The sequence below is a fragment of the Ambystoma mexicanum genome, chromosome 7p (genome assembly GCF_040938575.1).
Source record: "Ambystoma mexicanum isolate Mex_15411 chromosome 7p, UKY_AmexF1_1, whole genome shotgun sequence".
Taxonomy (NCBI): Eukaryota; Metazoa; Chordata; class Amphibia; order Caudata; family Ambystomatidae; genus Ambystoma; species Ambystoma mexicanum.
In genome coordinates this window covers 60,070,431-60,086,834 of record NC_090939.1, presented here as the reverse complement: position 1 = coordinate 60,086,834, position 16,404 = coordinate 60,070,431, and the positions used below count along the sequence as shown (strand labels likewise).

The following is a 16,404-nucleotide window of genomic DNA, read 5'->3' as shown; positions in this document are numbered from 1 at the left end:
CTCTCCCTGCTAGAATTCGTGTTCAGAAGCTGAAGAGTAACTGGAGTGAAACTGAAACTTAACCTTGAAGCCCTGCTGGAAGAGAAGAATTGCTGTTGCTCTCCTTCATCAATCTGAAAGCTGCTGTGTCTCCAAGGGCTGACGCAGAGAGGAGCTGGTAAGGCGCCCTATTCCCGAGCTACGAGGGGCAATCGTGCACCAGCTGACCTCTGTCAAAGTTCCCTGGTAGACAGACCTACGACAGCTGCCGACTGGACACGGGGACTGCCGCGGAATCCCAAAGAGAAGCGCCTGGACTGTTCGCCACTGCCGTCGCGACCGGAGCCGCCGTGCTCCCGTTTCAAATAAGAACTTCATTTGATCCAAGGATGCTCTCGTCTGCATCGCTGCCCGCTTTATCCGGCAGTGGGTTTCCCGCCACCTAAAGACCACGACTCGACGCCCTTGCTGGGCCACAGTTCTTCGACATCTCTTTGCGGTCCAACTACTGTCACCAAGGTGCCCCGCACGCCTCTTCCTTGCAGGACGCCAACGCTCCGTCGACGAGCACCGCTAGGAACAAATCTGCCACTTCACCGCCGTAGTTCACCCTGTTCTCCGTCGGACGTTTGCCAACCCGTGACTCCTGCCTTGAAGGGGGAGGGCACTCAAGAAGGGCTGTTGATTTCCCCCAACGACGAATTCTACAATTCCAGGTACATTGGGGCTGTAGAACTATTGTAGAGGGGAAATGAGACCCGTAGAACAATATATGGACTGGGCTTGTGATACATCTTTGCTTTACAGGTCGCCCAGGTGGGGGCGGGTTGGGGTCTCCACACAGAATTGTGCCTAGTTGGTAAAGGCCAGTACTCTTAATTGATCTGTTTGGCATTTTGACAGTATAGTTGATGCACTTTAATGAGATCTGATAATAATTGTGGTACCACTTTAGAACTGTATATATTTACCATTGATTTTCTGAGCACAAAGTGAGTTATTGTGATAGTGTACATAACCTTGAATATTAATTATTTAAAGACTGTGTTTTAACTAATATGTGTGGACATTCCTTTTGTCGGGGCTTTGGGACTACACTGTACTTAAGAACCAGCCTGTATCCCCTCCTGAGAAGCTAGGCCTTGATTGCTCGACCATAGCTACCGAATAGAGAATCTTGGCTGGGGTCCTCTGTGCCTCTCCTCTACCATATAGAGAGCAGAAGTACAGACGCCCCCCTCCAGTCTTTACAGCAGGCAAACTGAAAAAGGACTCAAATCTACTCTAAAAGATAGAAGGAACTGACAAACTGAAAATGGCGAAAAAAAGAAGGCATGGGCCGTTTTGAGAAAATGGTCACCAATGGGTGCTGTACTGCAGCTGAGAAGTCAGCCTGCTAGTAACATGCACAAAAGGTAGTAAAAAGTAACCCCTGCCACCACCATTTAAGCTACATGAGGAGTGGGAGAATGAGTTACAATGTAACCCCCCCAGCGCCCCCACACAAGGTGATGTGTGCTGGACCAACAAAATTAAGGTAAGTAAGAACTTTTATCTTAATATTCCTGTGAACTGAGTGCTCACAAGAAAATGTATTTAAACAGAGGTCCAAGGGACTTTCAGTGACGCTGCATGGGGTGCTGGGTGTCACCAAGCATACAGCAGATGTCTCTATTAGATATGTGGAGTTTACCAGATGTCATAACACTGTAGAAATAAAAATCCCAGCGAGAAAAAGAATGAGTAGTAAAATGTTCCACTCACTTGGGAGATTAAAATAAAAAAAAAAAGTCATGAGTCCAGAAAAAGTGCTGGTGTTCTCTCAGGTTAAAGGGAATTAACACAGAAACGAAAATGCTCCCTAACAATAATTATGCTCAAAAGGATTTGTTTACTGTATTAGGAGGGCATTCACAGGGCTGCCTGTCCTGTAAACGAGACAAACCTGTCCTGTATATTTAACAGGGTATGCTTGCCTCGCTCTCTCAAAGGTACTTGTGTGGTCCAGTGGCGACGGTATACCCCCCTTCAACCACTTGACCTGAGTTCAAATCCCTGCTGGTCTGTGTTTTTTTTTTTTTTTTTTTTTTTTTTTTTTTTTTCTTTCTTCTTTTTCTGGTGAGCCACACATTTTGTAAAAAGCACATTTGTTGCGTTAGAAAAAAAGACTACACTCTGGTCTTAATGGTTGAAGGGACTAAACCTTCACCACTGGGCCTCACAAGTCTGTGGCAAGCACAGGTCTTTTTGTTGTACTGCTGTACAATATGGCCAAAGCCCTGCGCAAGGAACTACATTACACAAGCCCTCTTGAGTCGTGTGATGTAAATTTAGCTGTGACAGAGCATTCACAATGCTTTGAATGCTGTGTTATAGCTATCAGATTAGACAACCCCAAGGGACTGTAGTTTAGCTGTGAATGAAGTTTCTATGTGGGCCTATTTCAAAGGGATTTGTGTGGTCTAGTGGTGAAGGATTAAAAGAAATTTGGGAAGAAAAAAACCCACCACCATACCATTAAAAATAAAACAAAACATCAGTACTAAACTTCCAACATTAAACCCACAGACCTGTACAAAATCAAATCGGGGGATCGCACTAAATCCAAGGCAGACAAAAAAACAACTAAGTCATATAAGCAGAATTGGAAACCCATCTCAACAAACCAAATAAGGAAACTCTAGGATCATTGTACCATGTAATCTCCATGCCATAGGCACCCGTCGTGCTCTTTAAAGTTCTGTTCAACTGTTCACCTCCTGGATAACTGGTTGTGAATGGCAGGTGGTAGTGGTTCCATGTGTTAAAATTGCAGCACAAATGGCAGTTTACATAAATTTGCGTCAAAAAGGCTGTGGTTTTGCCGCCGCAATCTATGTGAAGGATGCAGGGGACACCCCCGCAATATCTGAAACCCTGGTCTCATTGTACCATTCAAGGGGACTGGGGGCACACCCCCGCAACCCTCGCTCCCCTTAAATGGTATAATGGGTACACCTTTACCAGGTATTTTAGTCTTTTTTTTTTTTTTGTTGCCACGATTGTATTACTGCACACTGTGATAGTTTATACCATATTCCTTCCACCTGGCTTTCATATCGTTTTACATTAAGCTTCTCCTCCCTGATACTAGATCAGGATCCACAAAAAATAGTACACATTTTTCTGATGACCTAGGAATGTCAAGGGAACCCATAGTGACAATTCCTACCTTCTCTAAAAGTACTCTAAAACCAGACTCTGTGTGTGTGTGTATTTTTACCAGACATTTGGCACATAGCACAACGTCTACAGTGGCCTTTCACATGAGCCACCCTTTTTGTACCCAAAGGTCTCCTTAACAGGATAATTGTAGTAAGAAAGGGATTAACTGATTGTGGCATCTGCAACCTACTGTAGGCTAGTAGAACGCTGTATGGCTCACGATACACAAGCCCCATTTTTCCCTGCTTCCTCCCCCAGACATGTTGGTGACAGCGTTACCTTTTTTTAATTATTTATTTTTGGTATACTTCTGTGCACCTTTACTTTTTAACAGTGCCATTTTACCAGTACAGTGGCCATAACTGCTATCCTGATTGGTTAAGCCCAATCTTTTTGCCTCACTATCTTTATTGGCCATCGTCCGCCCTAACCAGGATAGGAAATGGCCATTTATGTAATGCTCTTTGTGGGCTCTAGCCAAATCCTAGAAAGGAGCCTTTGTGTCCCTCAAACTGGCTTGGACTGGACGGGGAGACTGAGACTACCTACTCCACCTCCAAACCAGGGTGAAGTTTTGACTTGATGAGCTGATCATCTGTTTGAATGTTGCGTGTCCTCGGATAGGTCGCTCCCAGCTGAGGATTCTGTACATTAGAAGCGGAAGTAATTCTGCAAGTCAGCTAGAAACTGAAGATCTGAAGCACGAGTGGCCACAGAAGTATGTTAGGAAGCTGTTACTACGCCAAGTGCTGCCAAAGCCAACTTCTGTACAGCAAAGCTCTGCTCTATATAGACCAGCGGGCCACTGTGGTGGTGTCTTCCTTACTTGTACCAATGAGAACCAATTCTCTGCATGCACCATGCAGACTGGGGACTTTTCTGTGTTGGGAAATCTGCACTGCCTCCAGTGCAGTGCAACCTGCCAGTTGACTTGAATGCATAGACTCACAACTCTGCTGATCTGCACCAGGAAGGTCTTAACCGAAGCTGAAGTCCTCTGATCAGTCGGTGGTTGCCTGCATACTCTTGCTGGGTCTCAGACTGCTTCTGTATGCTGCTGCATCTTGGTCACAGGTACCAAACTGGAGGTCTGCTGTAATCAAAAGCCTGTGGTCCAGCCTGGAGACCGGAACCACTAACTAGCAGGACACAGCAGTCATGCGAATACACCTGCAACACCCCTTTCCGTTGGGAGTTGAAGGCGAAGTGCTTTGTCCTCCCCCCCCCCCCCCCCCCCTCTCACACCTCCAACACCCACAATAGAAATTTGTGGCAAACCTACCCCTTCAACATGATGGGCCAGGTTCTTAATGCCCATAATGTAGCAGTGAGGATAGCTCAAGGGCAACGCGCTAGTTCTGGAAGCAAGACTACGCAGAGCAACACAGGTCTGAATCCTGGGTCTGCACTTTCGCAGCCTATTCGGTATTAAGCACGTTACAATTATAATTGTAATGGAGGCAGTGCTACAATAGACATCAGTGGGGGACTGATCCCTCTGCACTGGTAGCCTTAAGGATTACCCGGAGGCATTAAATCGGTGTGAGGTTTAAAAAGCCCTTTCTTATTAAAATACGCCGGGTTTGCACAAATGCGATTTTTTAGGGTACCAATTAGACAAAAATTGGAGGGGGGGGGAGTTGGAGTGCAAAAACAAATGTTTTTCTCAGGAGGAAGTATACTCTACACTTCTTTCTGTGGATGTTTATTGACCCCGTAGCTCACATGCCCTTGGTACTCGTAGTATTGCATAATATTGCTATTTTGTTAGGGGAGTTGGAAGCTTTGCATGATGCAGTAACCTTTCACCCCTTCCCTATAATGTTCAGCCAAGTGCAGGACATATAGGCCCTTCTTATTCCTTGGACGACAAATGGCTAAGGCAGTATACCACATAAGTTGTTGATTGAGCTGTTTTGTGATGTTTTCGAAGGGCAATATGAGCTATATAATTGATAACTAGTCAAATAGTCATGATATAGGCCAGTGATCCCCAACGTGTAGCTCGGGAGCAACATGTTGCTCGCGGCACCATAAATTGTTGCTCGCCAATTTTGCTTTGAGCCATGGTGTCGGGGCCTACAAGGTGGTGCTTAAGGGATGAGACCTTCGTAGTATAGCCAGGACTGAGTGAGCATTTTGGCCAATAAACCTGCTGTGGTTCCAATTGGCTTAATTTTGCAGCTGCAAGATTTGGGTTTGACACCATGCAATTTCTTTTTCAGTTAATGTCCTTACCAGTGTCATTGTTATAACCCTGACCTCTTCACATACGTTGCTCAGCTGACAAATGTGTTAATGAGCAAAGTAATTGAACCCTGTTCCTATGTTGGTGTCCTGGAGCAAATGGTCATTTTATGTTTGTGTTTGATGCCACCATGCATTATATTTATCCGAAAAAATTACTTTTACTGTTACCTATATGTGTTATTAAATAGTGTCCCAGTGAAAACATTGTTATTGTTTGATATCTGCCCATCTGGCACGTGTCAGATGGGCATATTGGACAAATGCATGCCACATTTTTCATAATTTGCCCAATATTCAAATCCAAAGGTACTGTTTGTAAAATAACAGCCAATTAATCCAAATACCGATTAACACCACCACACCCCCTTCATGAAGTAGTTGTTCAAATGCTCAAAAATTTTGACCAATGTTTCCCACTCTGTTTTGTGTAAAATCCCTTTTGGGAAGAGAAAAGATGCTCCCAATTCTTCAGAAAAAAGTTAATTGTATTCCTAACCACTGTTTTACCAATTTAATATGCCTGAGATTACTCAATTAATATTTAATTTTTTTAAATGTTGCTAATTTAGAGAAAAACAACGTATCATAGGTCATAAAATTCACAAAACACGCCCACAATAAAAAAGCAGTTTTAACATTTTCTAACAAGCTATATAAAAAAAACCCCTGAACATTATAATTAATATTATGAAACATAGCTTCCATGCTTACACAAAACAAAGAACCGATTACACATTTACAGAAAGTGAACCAAATCTTTGACTCCCATTTTACAGGCACACTTTCTGTTTCCTCCTGCACACCTTCGAGTGGTGGGTACATTAAATGTACCATTAGCATCAGCCTCCAGAATTCTGGTGATCTTATTTCACAGATTTCTTTGCCATCCTGTATAAGTACATAAGCCTGCATATAAAGGGAAGAGGCAATTTATGTATATTTCAGACATCTGCCTCGCTCCCCTTCAAACAAGGTCTTTAAGAATTATTTTGAGTTGACTTAATGTGCCAAATGTAGTTATGTCCCACCCCGCCTATCAAAATGTACAGTTCCTTACCAACCACCTGCACCCTCTCCCGTAAGTATTTGCATTTACCAGGGGAGGGTGCAATCATGCTTACGCTGAAACTCGCTTATGATTAACAGAAAATCGGAGGTGCTTTTAAAAAAATAAGTTACAAATTTCAACTTGGTTGACACCATCAAACGGAACACACCCGAGGGAGACCTGCTATTTGGCACAGGAATTATTTTGCAACTCCTCCAGAACAGTTAGAAATAACCCTAGATTTTGCTATCATAAAAAATAACAGAACAGACTGTTGCTTTGTAAACCTCCAGGCACTTGTCCATTCTGCCCCAAACTTGAAAGTATTTATAAGCCTTTAATCATTCGATTCCTTTTCAGCCGTCTTCTTAAAATAATTGACCCAAGCACCACTCTTTGAGAAGAGTAGGCTCCAACATGCTTCTACCTCATCTCTACATTCATTTTAAAATTGCCTACAAGGTTTCACCCTTTTTTCGAACACTATCATTTTAGTTTTTATCATATTTAATTTCAAACTATAGTCCCAAAATAATCATTTGTGCATGCCGGGGTTAAGCCCAAAATAGCTGTTGGCATAAAGAAGCATGCTATAACATGTACTCTTCAAAGAGGGTGGATTACCTTTCCTAAGAGAATTACTAGAGCCAAAGGCTGAAAGGAATACATTAAGACCAACCACATTTATTGGTGGGGGAAAAAGTGTATAATTCCCAGATCTTGTCTATCAAGAGATGTCTGCGTATCACAGTTGGATACGAATTAATCCATTTGGGACCCCAATAAAATGTAAATTACACCACAATGTTTCTATCAATCAAATCCTTTCTCCAAATCTGAAAATAAAAGCCACAAATAGTCTCCCTCCCTTAACCTTACTGTATTTCTCCATGATGGTGCTCATAATGAAGCAGTGGTCCACTGTACTAAGCCCTCCACTGAAACCCGCTTGGGAGGCCCTCAAGAAATTGTTACTTTGAACCCATTCCTCCAGGCCAATCATTTGGAGAATATCTTTCTTGCTATGTCCACCAAGGAAATTGCCTATAAAAGTCGGCAGCTGGCGGTCCAAGGACTACTTGTCCAAGCAGATGTCATAATGACTGTCTCAGCAAATGCATTAAACATAAAACAATTTGCTGTCATTTGAAAACGCAGCCCTCCTTGTTGCTCAAAAAATAATTTTATTTGGTCTTTTAGCAATTTTGATATGCCCTTTTGAAACTATAAACCTGGCCAGCCCCACACCACTCATTAAATCATGGTTCAATTTTCGTTTCGAGATTCTACCTTTTACCTCGAACCATGAGGCATCCCTTTCTATAACCTGCACTTCCTGAACTGGTGATGCCATTTGCCAATAGCTTTGTTCCAGATAACTTAAGACTCACTGACACATTTCTTTGTGGCTTCTCAACTGTTTAACAATTTTTATTTTAAGAAAATTAGTAATTCTTTCCAATCCCTCCTTGTTGAGCTTAGGCATCGCCAACCAGTCTCTCTGGCTGTCGGGCATCTTCTTCGTGGTGCCTACCATTGGCCTTTGGAAAATTAATTCAAGATAATTATCACTGTTAAATCAAAAGCAGAATGTTATGACATTCCTGAAGAAAAAACATTCCACAACATAGTAATTGATGACTGAGGAACAGTCTTACTGGTCTTGTATGCACCCGGAAAATCCCTGGGCAGAACCCCCAAAATATACCTGAGAATTAGTGCTCCATTTGTGATCAATTTGACCATGCATGCTTTTGCACTACATTTCTTACACATATTCTGCTTGAGAACATGAAGCCCCTGGTAATGTTTATTTAGTCCTACTATATTTATGAACAACTTGACTTTGTCTTATCTGTCTAAAAAAGAAATGCCTACTCTTCTGAGGCGGGGGCTGAAGGGGACGTGAGGATGCCCCAGAATGAGCTGCCCAGGAGATTATGTACTTTAACACTATGTAAATGTGTCTAACTGATCAAGGGCGTAATTCGATATTCTGTCATAGTGCCCATTGTGAATAAATGCGCAGATCTACATGCTCTGTTTGCTGTACGACTGTCTTCTAAATAAAGGTTTAAAAAAATATAAAATGTCCTACCGACCACTCAATTTACTAGGCTTTGCAAATTTCCTTTACATGGTCTAGGCAACTGTTAAGTACTGCAAATTAAAATGTTCTATTAATAGTAGTAAGTGTTTTTACATTTCTAATTTGTGTTGCAATCACTTTTCTGCCAACTGAGTGTCAACGGAGAACTGATATTTTCCTTCAAAGAATGGAAGTTGCTCACCATTTCATTTGGCATGCACATTTTGCTCATTGCGCACAAGGGGTCCCAGATACTGGATAACATATCTTACTTTTTTTTTTTCCTTCTTTTTCCCCTTTAGGATCCCTATGCCTATTGAAGACTGGGGTTCGTGATGGGCCGAGTAAGGGCAAGAGCTTCTATGTTTGTGCAGCAAAGCTGGAGTCTCCCTGTGGATTTACACTGCCAGTTGAGTAAGTAGTCTGCACAAAGTCTTTACAGCCTTTAGCTGGAAGACACTACCACACACACACGTCTTGTTTAATGTGGCTCATCACTTGCTTTAAAAGAACAGCGTAATGCTGTTCTTTATTCTAATTTGTGCATCTGATTTTTCACTGCATTTTACATCCTCCTCTGTCATTCATGGAATGATTAGGCACGGATGTGAGAAACCTGTGCTGGGGTTACATTCCCCAGCCCCTGGGGATTAGCGGCCATTGCACATCTGGTTTACATATTTTTCTGTCACCTGCAAAAACCTGATTCACGCCATGCAAGTGAATTTGGGGGTGCACCATTTTTGCTGTCAGCTGTCCTTGTCTGTTGTGCCATGGAGACACAACAGAAATGACCCCAGCTTCAATCTATACATGTTTGGTGGGGGCCCGGATACTGGACGATCCCAGCTTTCTAGATCCTTGATCTTCGAATGGATTGTGTCCTCCCACGTATTCCTCATCTTAGATCTTAGATATATCCTTACCTTCAGCTTTGCTGCTTCGGAATTTTTTTCTCTCTCCACCAGAGGGCGCTCCACTCTAGGCGACGGCGTCGATGTCCCTCGGCGGCATCCGTCGAGTGTCAACAGCATCCGTAGTATAAATGCCTCGAGCGCACCCGTTGGCCTCAGTTCCGTTTTTCCGTTAGCTTCGCTTTCGGATCGAAATAAAACGGTGCTTCAGTCTTAAGCGATTATGTCGTCTTCTTCAAACCCATCTACTCTGAAAACGGGGTTTACGGAGTGTCTAAGGTGCGGCAGAAAAATTTTGCTGACCGACCCTCGCCGTAACTGCCTCTGGTGTCTCAGGTCCGAACATCGGATCGATGACTGCGGTTCGTGCCAATCCATGACCCACAAGGCCTTGAAAGAAAGACAAGGACACCTGGCGGTGGGGGAGGAATCCTCGAAGTTTTCTTCGAGAGGGAAGAAAGACTCGGTTGAGTCTTCAGCACTGTAAAAAATCACGATCGATGAGTAGATCAAGGAAGTCCTCTTCTTCGTCCAAAAAGGCGAAAAAGACACCGAGCTCCTTCTTCTAAAAAAAAAAAAAGTGGGAAGCATTTAAAGAGTCCATGATAATTTTTGAGAACGCGGCCCAGACCCCCTCAAAAATGTCTGTTGAAGGGCATGCCTCTAGTCACAAAAGTGACAGAGGAAGGTCTAAAACTAAGAAGTCCGACAAGAAATTGTTGAGGGTGTCTTCTAGGGACTCTCCTCAGACACCTAAAAAGACACTCTACGAAAAAGACTTTCGACGTCGATAAGTCATTCAAGACTTCGACGAAAACCTCTTCGAAGCCTCTGTCGAAGGCTGTCGAGTATAAAGGGTCGACGACCCAACAGAAACAAAATCGCGTTGAATATTTTATCGACGACCTCTAAGATTTCTTCGACGGCGTTGAGTGTTTCGAAGACTACGTCGACAAAATCGACTGCCTCGAAGATTTCTTCGACGCCATTTGTAGTGCCTTCGAAAACATCGAATACCTCGACAACATCGAAGGTAACGGCCACAACTTCGTCGCCATTGACGCTTCTGTCGACGTCGACACCAGGGTTGAAACATATTCCTGAATAAATATTTCACCCTGAAAACAGACATTTTTTCCATACTATGTCATCTGTATATGGAGAAATGTCATCAGAAAATGAAGAATATGAAGAACAAGATGAACCTGAGGTTACATCAGCAGGGGTAAAATATGGGACAAGAGATGTTCCACAGGAATTAATAAATCCTCAATCAAAAATGCAGGATTTGTATGAATGTTTACAGTCTGCAAGTGGAATAGACAGATCTCCTGAATATGAATTTGAGACCAGATCCAGCAGAACATGCTGATCTGGGTTACAGAAAACTTATGAATAGAGTAACAGAGTTTATGGGGTGGGGTAATAATGCACCTGTATACCAGGATGATGACTTGACAGATATTTTGTCAGGAGGTCCCCAACCAGACCCCATACTTCCTTTTCATATTGCCCTGCAAAGGAGACTAAATGCTGCTTGGGAAAGACCGGAATCTAGTCCAGCAGTAAATAACAAAAATATGTGGCAAAATACAGACCTTGTAACTCTGACCCACAGTATTTGAGTAAACATCCTTCTCCTGAGAGTCTGGTAGTTCAGGCAGCCACATCAACAAAAAATGCTGCATACCCCACTATTCCCCCTGATAGGGATGACCAGAAAATAGATACTTGGTCGAAAAAGATCTTTACATCAGGGAGCATGGCTCTGAAGTCTACCAATGTATCTTGTACATTGGCTGGATTTAATTATACTCTGTGGGACTGCATGTCAGCGGCAGCTCAACACATCCTGGAAGGAGAGGATCGTGATGGTTTCCTATCCATAATTAAGGATGGGAAGGAGGCTTTGGGAGAATGCCTTCAAGCAGGTTTGGACACTGCTGACAGTAGCAGCAGGTCCATGGCGTCTAGCGCAGTGCTACGCAGATTGCACCAGATGTTCAATCTAGACTCCTTAACATGCCATTTGATGGCTCGAGGTTGTTTGGCAGCAAGGTGGATGAAAGTTTGGAGAAGCTGCAGCCCTCCAAGGCAGCGGCAAAGTCACTTAGGGCCCCTATACGACAACCTCAGCTCCTGGAGGGGGTCGTCCCTTTCGTTTTTACTCATTTGGGAGAGGAAGGGGACAGGCCAATCAAAGGGGGCAAGGAAAATTTCCTCGGGGGCAAGGAAGAGGCGCTAGATCTGCCCCAGCAGCAGCATCTGTCCCTTCAGCCGCTGCTGGAGCTGCGGCAAAACCACTCTTAGGTTTTGACTCACAAGACCCCAGTGGAGGCAGGATCTCACAGCATCTGAAAGAATGGCGGGGCATTACTTCAGATGTTTGGGCACTGGAAACAGTATCCCAAGGTTACTGCCTTCCTTTTCTAAAGAAACCTCAATCACCCACCGGAATACAACTCTACCAAAAATCCAGACCCGCTCCTGTTGCAGGAAGTTTTAACCTACTACAGAAAGGTGCAATAGAACATGTACCTGTTGCAGAGAGGAACAAGGGTTGGTATTCCCCATATTTCCTCATTCCAAAGAAGGACGGAGGACTGAGACCCATCTTGGACTTGAGAAACTTGAAAAAGTTCCTCACGAAGGACAAGTTCAAGATGGTCACTCTTTCTCAGATCCTTCAGGCTCTCCAACTACAGGACTGGTTGGTATCATTGGACCTTCAGGATGCTTACTTTCATGTGCCGATCCATCTCAAGCACAGAAAGTACCTGAGGTTCGCGATTGGCAACTCTCACTATCAGTTTTGAGTTCTGCCTTTCGGGTTGACCTCCGCCCCAAGAGTTTTCATCAAGTTGATGGCGGTAGTGGCAGCGAGTCTCAGAAGGGGGGATTCATGTCTACCCCTATTTGGACGATTGGATGATCGGGGCACGTTCTCCAGAACAAGTCTAGGATCATCTATCCAAGACTTGCCACTCCCTTCACAAACTAGGGTTTTCTCTGAATTTAAAAGTCAAACGTGATACCATCACAGAAGCTCCAATTTATAGGAGCAGTCTTGGATACTCGTTCGGGCAAAGCCTCGCCTCCCGAAGAGAGGGCTCCCCACATTCTGCAGATGGTGACAAAGTTCCAGAATGCCCAGTATCTACCGGCCTTCGATTTTCTCAGGTTGCTCGGCCTCATGGCATCCTGCATTTTTCTGGTGCCAGAGGACAGATTGAGGATGAGATCCCTTCAATGGGCCCTCAGGACTCAATGGTCCCAATATTCAGGGGAAATGACGGATCTCTTACAAGTTCCAACCAGAGTAGCTCAGGACCTACAATGGTGGGTTTGTAAAGAACACATCCTCAAGGGACAATCTTTTTGGCAGCCGTGGCCGGAGATCACTGTAGTGACAGACGCCTCACTCACGGGGTGGGGAGCCCACACCAACGATCTGACAATCAGCGGTCGTTGGTCTCCATCGGAGTCCAGACTACACATCAATCTTTTGGAGCGGAGGGCGATCAGACTAGCGCTGAAGGCCTTCCTGCCCTCTGTACGGGGAAAGAATGTCCTGATCATGATGGACAACACAGTGGCCATGTACTACCTCAACAAGAGAGGAGTAGAGTCACTGCCACTGTGCAGAGAGGCAATGCAGCTCTGGTTCTGGGCAATACAAGAAGGGATCTCTCTATCTGCCATTCACTTAGCAGGAGAGCAAAACACAGCGGCGGACGCTCTGAGCAGGCAGAGCACAGTCTCTCACGAGTGGGAGATAGCTGGGGAAGTCCTTATGGAGATCTTCGCCCTTTGGGGAACCCCTCAAGTGGATCTGTTTGCGACCATTGTCAACAGGAAGTGCGAACTGTACTGCTCAAGGGAATTTCCCCCGAGAGGAGCTCTAGGAGACGCATCGAGTGGGAATTTCCTCTTCTATATGCGTTCCCTCCGGTAATCAGGAGGTTGAGAAAGTTCAGGAAAACCATGATCCTAATTGCCCCGGATTGGGCCAGGAGAACATGGTACCCGGACCTTCTTGACATGTCTATCTGCCCTCCAATACGTCTTCCAAAAAGAGGATCTTCTCTCGCAAGAGGGAGGTCACGTTCTCCATCCAGAGGTCAACATACTCAACCTTCACGCATGGCTTCTGAGAGGTTGAGATACAAGGATTGGGACCTTCCGGATGATGTTATGGAGGTGTTGCTTTCGGCCAGAAGGCCAGCAACAAAATCTTTGTACCGGTGTCGTTGGAATAAATTCAGTAACTGGTGCAGGGATAAGAATGTGCATCCTTTTGAATGTGCCATTCCAATGGTATTATCTTTTCTATTACATTTAGCTAATCTGGGGCTCCAGGTTAAGACAATAAAAGAATATGTAGCAGCGCTATCTATCTGCAAGCGCTCATCAGAAGAAAGATCTTATTTTAAGATACCCTTAATAATACAATTTCTAAAAGGTTAAAACAATGTTTTTCCACCAGTACCTTTTCAAGTTCCAGTATGGGATTTAAATTTGGTACTTAAATTTCTGACATGTGCACCCTTTGAGCCTTTACATTCTTGTCCGTTAAGGCTTCTTACATTAAAAACGTACTTTTGATTGCATTGACATCAGCCCGCAGAGTAAGTGAGTTGCAGGCACTTTCGAGTGGTCCTCCTCACACCATCTTTCATATAAAGATAAAGTTGTCCTTCGAGTTAAACCATCTTTTCTGCCAAAAATAGTTTCAGACTTTCATCTGTCACAGAAAATAATTCTACTTGCGGTCTACCCTCCTCCTCACACATGTAAGGAAGAGGAAAGACTGCATAGGCTAGATCCCAGAAGGGCTCTAAGCTTTTACATCTCAAGATTGTCAAATACGTCAGTGTGATCAACTTTTTGTGGGATACACTGGCCGTAAATTGGGACTAGCCGTAACCAAACAAACATTATCAAGATGGATAATTTTAGCCATAACCGAGTGTTATAGGCTAGCTGGAAAAGATCCCCCTGAGGGCTTAAGAGCCCATTCAACGATAGGCATAGCAACTTCAACAGCACTTAAGAGGGGTGTCCGTGTGCAAGATATTTGTGCAGCAGCTACATGGTCATCCATGCATACTTTCATCGAACATGCTTTGGACTCAACTACATCTCAAGGAGGTTTATTTGCCAAATCTGTACTACATTCGGTACATGACTAAAAGGCATCTGTACTCCCGCCTCCAATACAAAACTGCTTTGGGAGTCTATCCAAGATGAGGAATACGTGGGAGGACACAATCCATTGGAAGAACAAGTTGCTTACCAACTGTAACCTTCTTTCGATTGGATGTTCCTCCCACGTATTCCTCATCGACCCGCCCATCCTACCCCACAGTACAGTTTACGTGGTTTACACTCTAAATTCTTTCAAGGCTTGGGTCATTAAGAGGCACGCCTTTGTTTATAATACATGGGCTCTGATACGAAAAAACAGAACTGAGGCCAACGGGCGCGCTCGAGGCATTTATACTGATACAGATGCGCCCTCTGGTGGAGAGAGGAAAAATTCCCGAAGCAGCAAAGCTGAAGGTAAGGATATATCTAAGATCTAAGATGAGGAATACGTGGGAGGAACATCCAATCGAAAGAACGTTACAGTTGGTAAGTAACTAGTGCATGGAAAGTCAGACTGGGCAAATGCTACTACTTTGACCAAGATTTTTGTAGAGGATTCACCACAGTCTACACGTGCACGCCTATGCGCCAGCTGAGCTCTGATTACTGTCTCTCCCTCTGTGGTCGGCATATGCCTTCTATTTCAATCCCTGGATTATATTCTTCTCTTCCACACTTCACTGGGTGTGGTTGACTTTGCGTTGCTTCATTTTTAGTGCTTGGGCTTGTAGTTGTATTTTCTATGAGGACAAAAGATGGATGTTCGGATTTAAAAAGGTAGCCTTAAAAACAAACTGGCTGTGACAGTCCAATCTTGGGGAGCAGCGTGAATAGGCCAAGGACTCGGGCTGTTTTTGCCTTCTGCCTTCAGTGCTTATAGAAAGGCAGAGCCTGTTCCCTGGATTTTATATTAATAAGTACAGAGACGCCAAGGCTAATGTTAGTCGGATGCAAGGATAGCATGGGGGCTTTGCTACCTGCACACTGATGTGTTCCTAGGTAAACATGAATTCTGGAAAAACATGTCCTGGTTCAGTGTAAGTTGCCCTTGCAGAGGTGCTTGGTGACTGGGCTTAGGCTGCAAAACCTATATCCCCACCCGACCCTGCTTGAGTAACTGCACCATAGTAGCTTCATTGGAATGAAGCATCTGGGTATTTGGCAGTAGTAAGCTGTTGGTGGATGCACAATTAAGATCTCTTCTCATTTTATGTTAATGAGCGTGGAGTCTGTAACTGGTGGGCTGCAAAGCATGGTATGTTGTGTCTTGCCACCTAGATGCTTCCAAGTACAAAACTGTTGTGTGGTTATGTAACAATGTGGGTAGGCTAGAAGTGAATTAGTGTGCTGTTATATCCTTTAATAGCAGAGCTGGCTTGTGAACTTATTTCTATTGCTAAAATAGAGGCTATGTGGGGTTTATGTGTCTTGGTAGATAATTCAGGAATAATGTGGAGTGGAAGGATGGGTGCACAGTACTCCAATACAATGGTTTTAAAATTGTCTGGATTTAAATTGCCCCACATCAGGATTTGAACTCTGGGGAACAAGATTCGGGGCGGTGGCAAGTTGGCTGATGTGTGCGCATGGATCTCAAGTGAATTTGTTGCAACTGCGTGCCAAGCCCTTTGCCATGCCAGTATTTTCATTGTAAGTGACCAGATGGCACTATTTCTAGCACAAGATTATTTACTGTGCCACTGGTGCATAGAGAAAACAAAACTGAACATTGCAACATTAAGTCTCAACATGTTAACATTTGAAATACAGGC

The 16,404-nt window shown here is 44.1% G+C and overlaps 1 protein-coding gene across 3 annotated transcripts in view; it reads left to right on the top strand.

Annotated features, from left to right (window-relative positions):
• The window catches only part of TTF2 (transcription termination factor 2), a 1,006,608-nt gene that overhangs the window by 37,955 nt on the left and 952,249 nt on the right, over positions 1 to 16,404 (top strand). For all 3 annotated transcript variants that reach the window (XM_069635774.1, XM_069635772.1, XM_069635773.1), the window contains exon 3: positions 8,873 to 8,984. In XM_069635774.1, the coding sequence (XP_069491875.1) occupies positions 8,873 to 8,984 (112 nt within the window). The remainder of the gene's footprint in view (positions 1 to 8,872; positions 8,985 to 16,404) is intronic.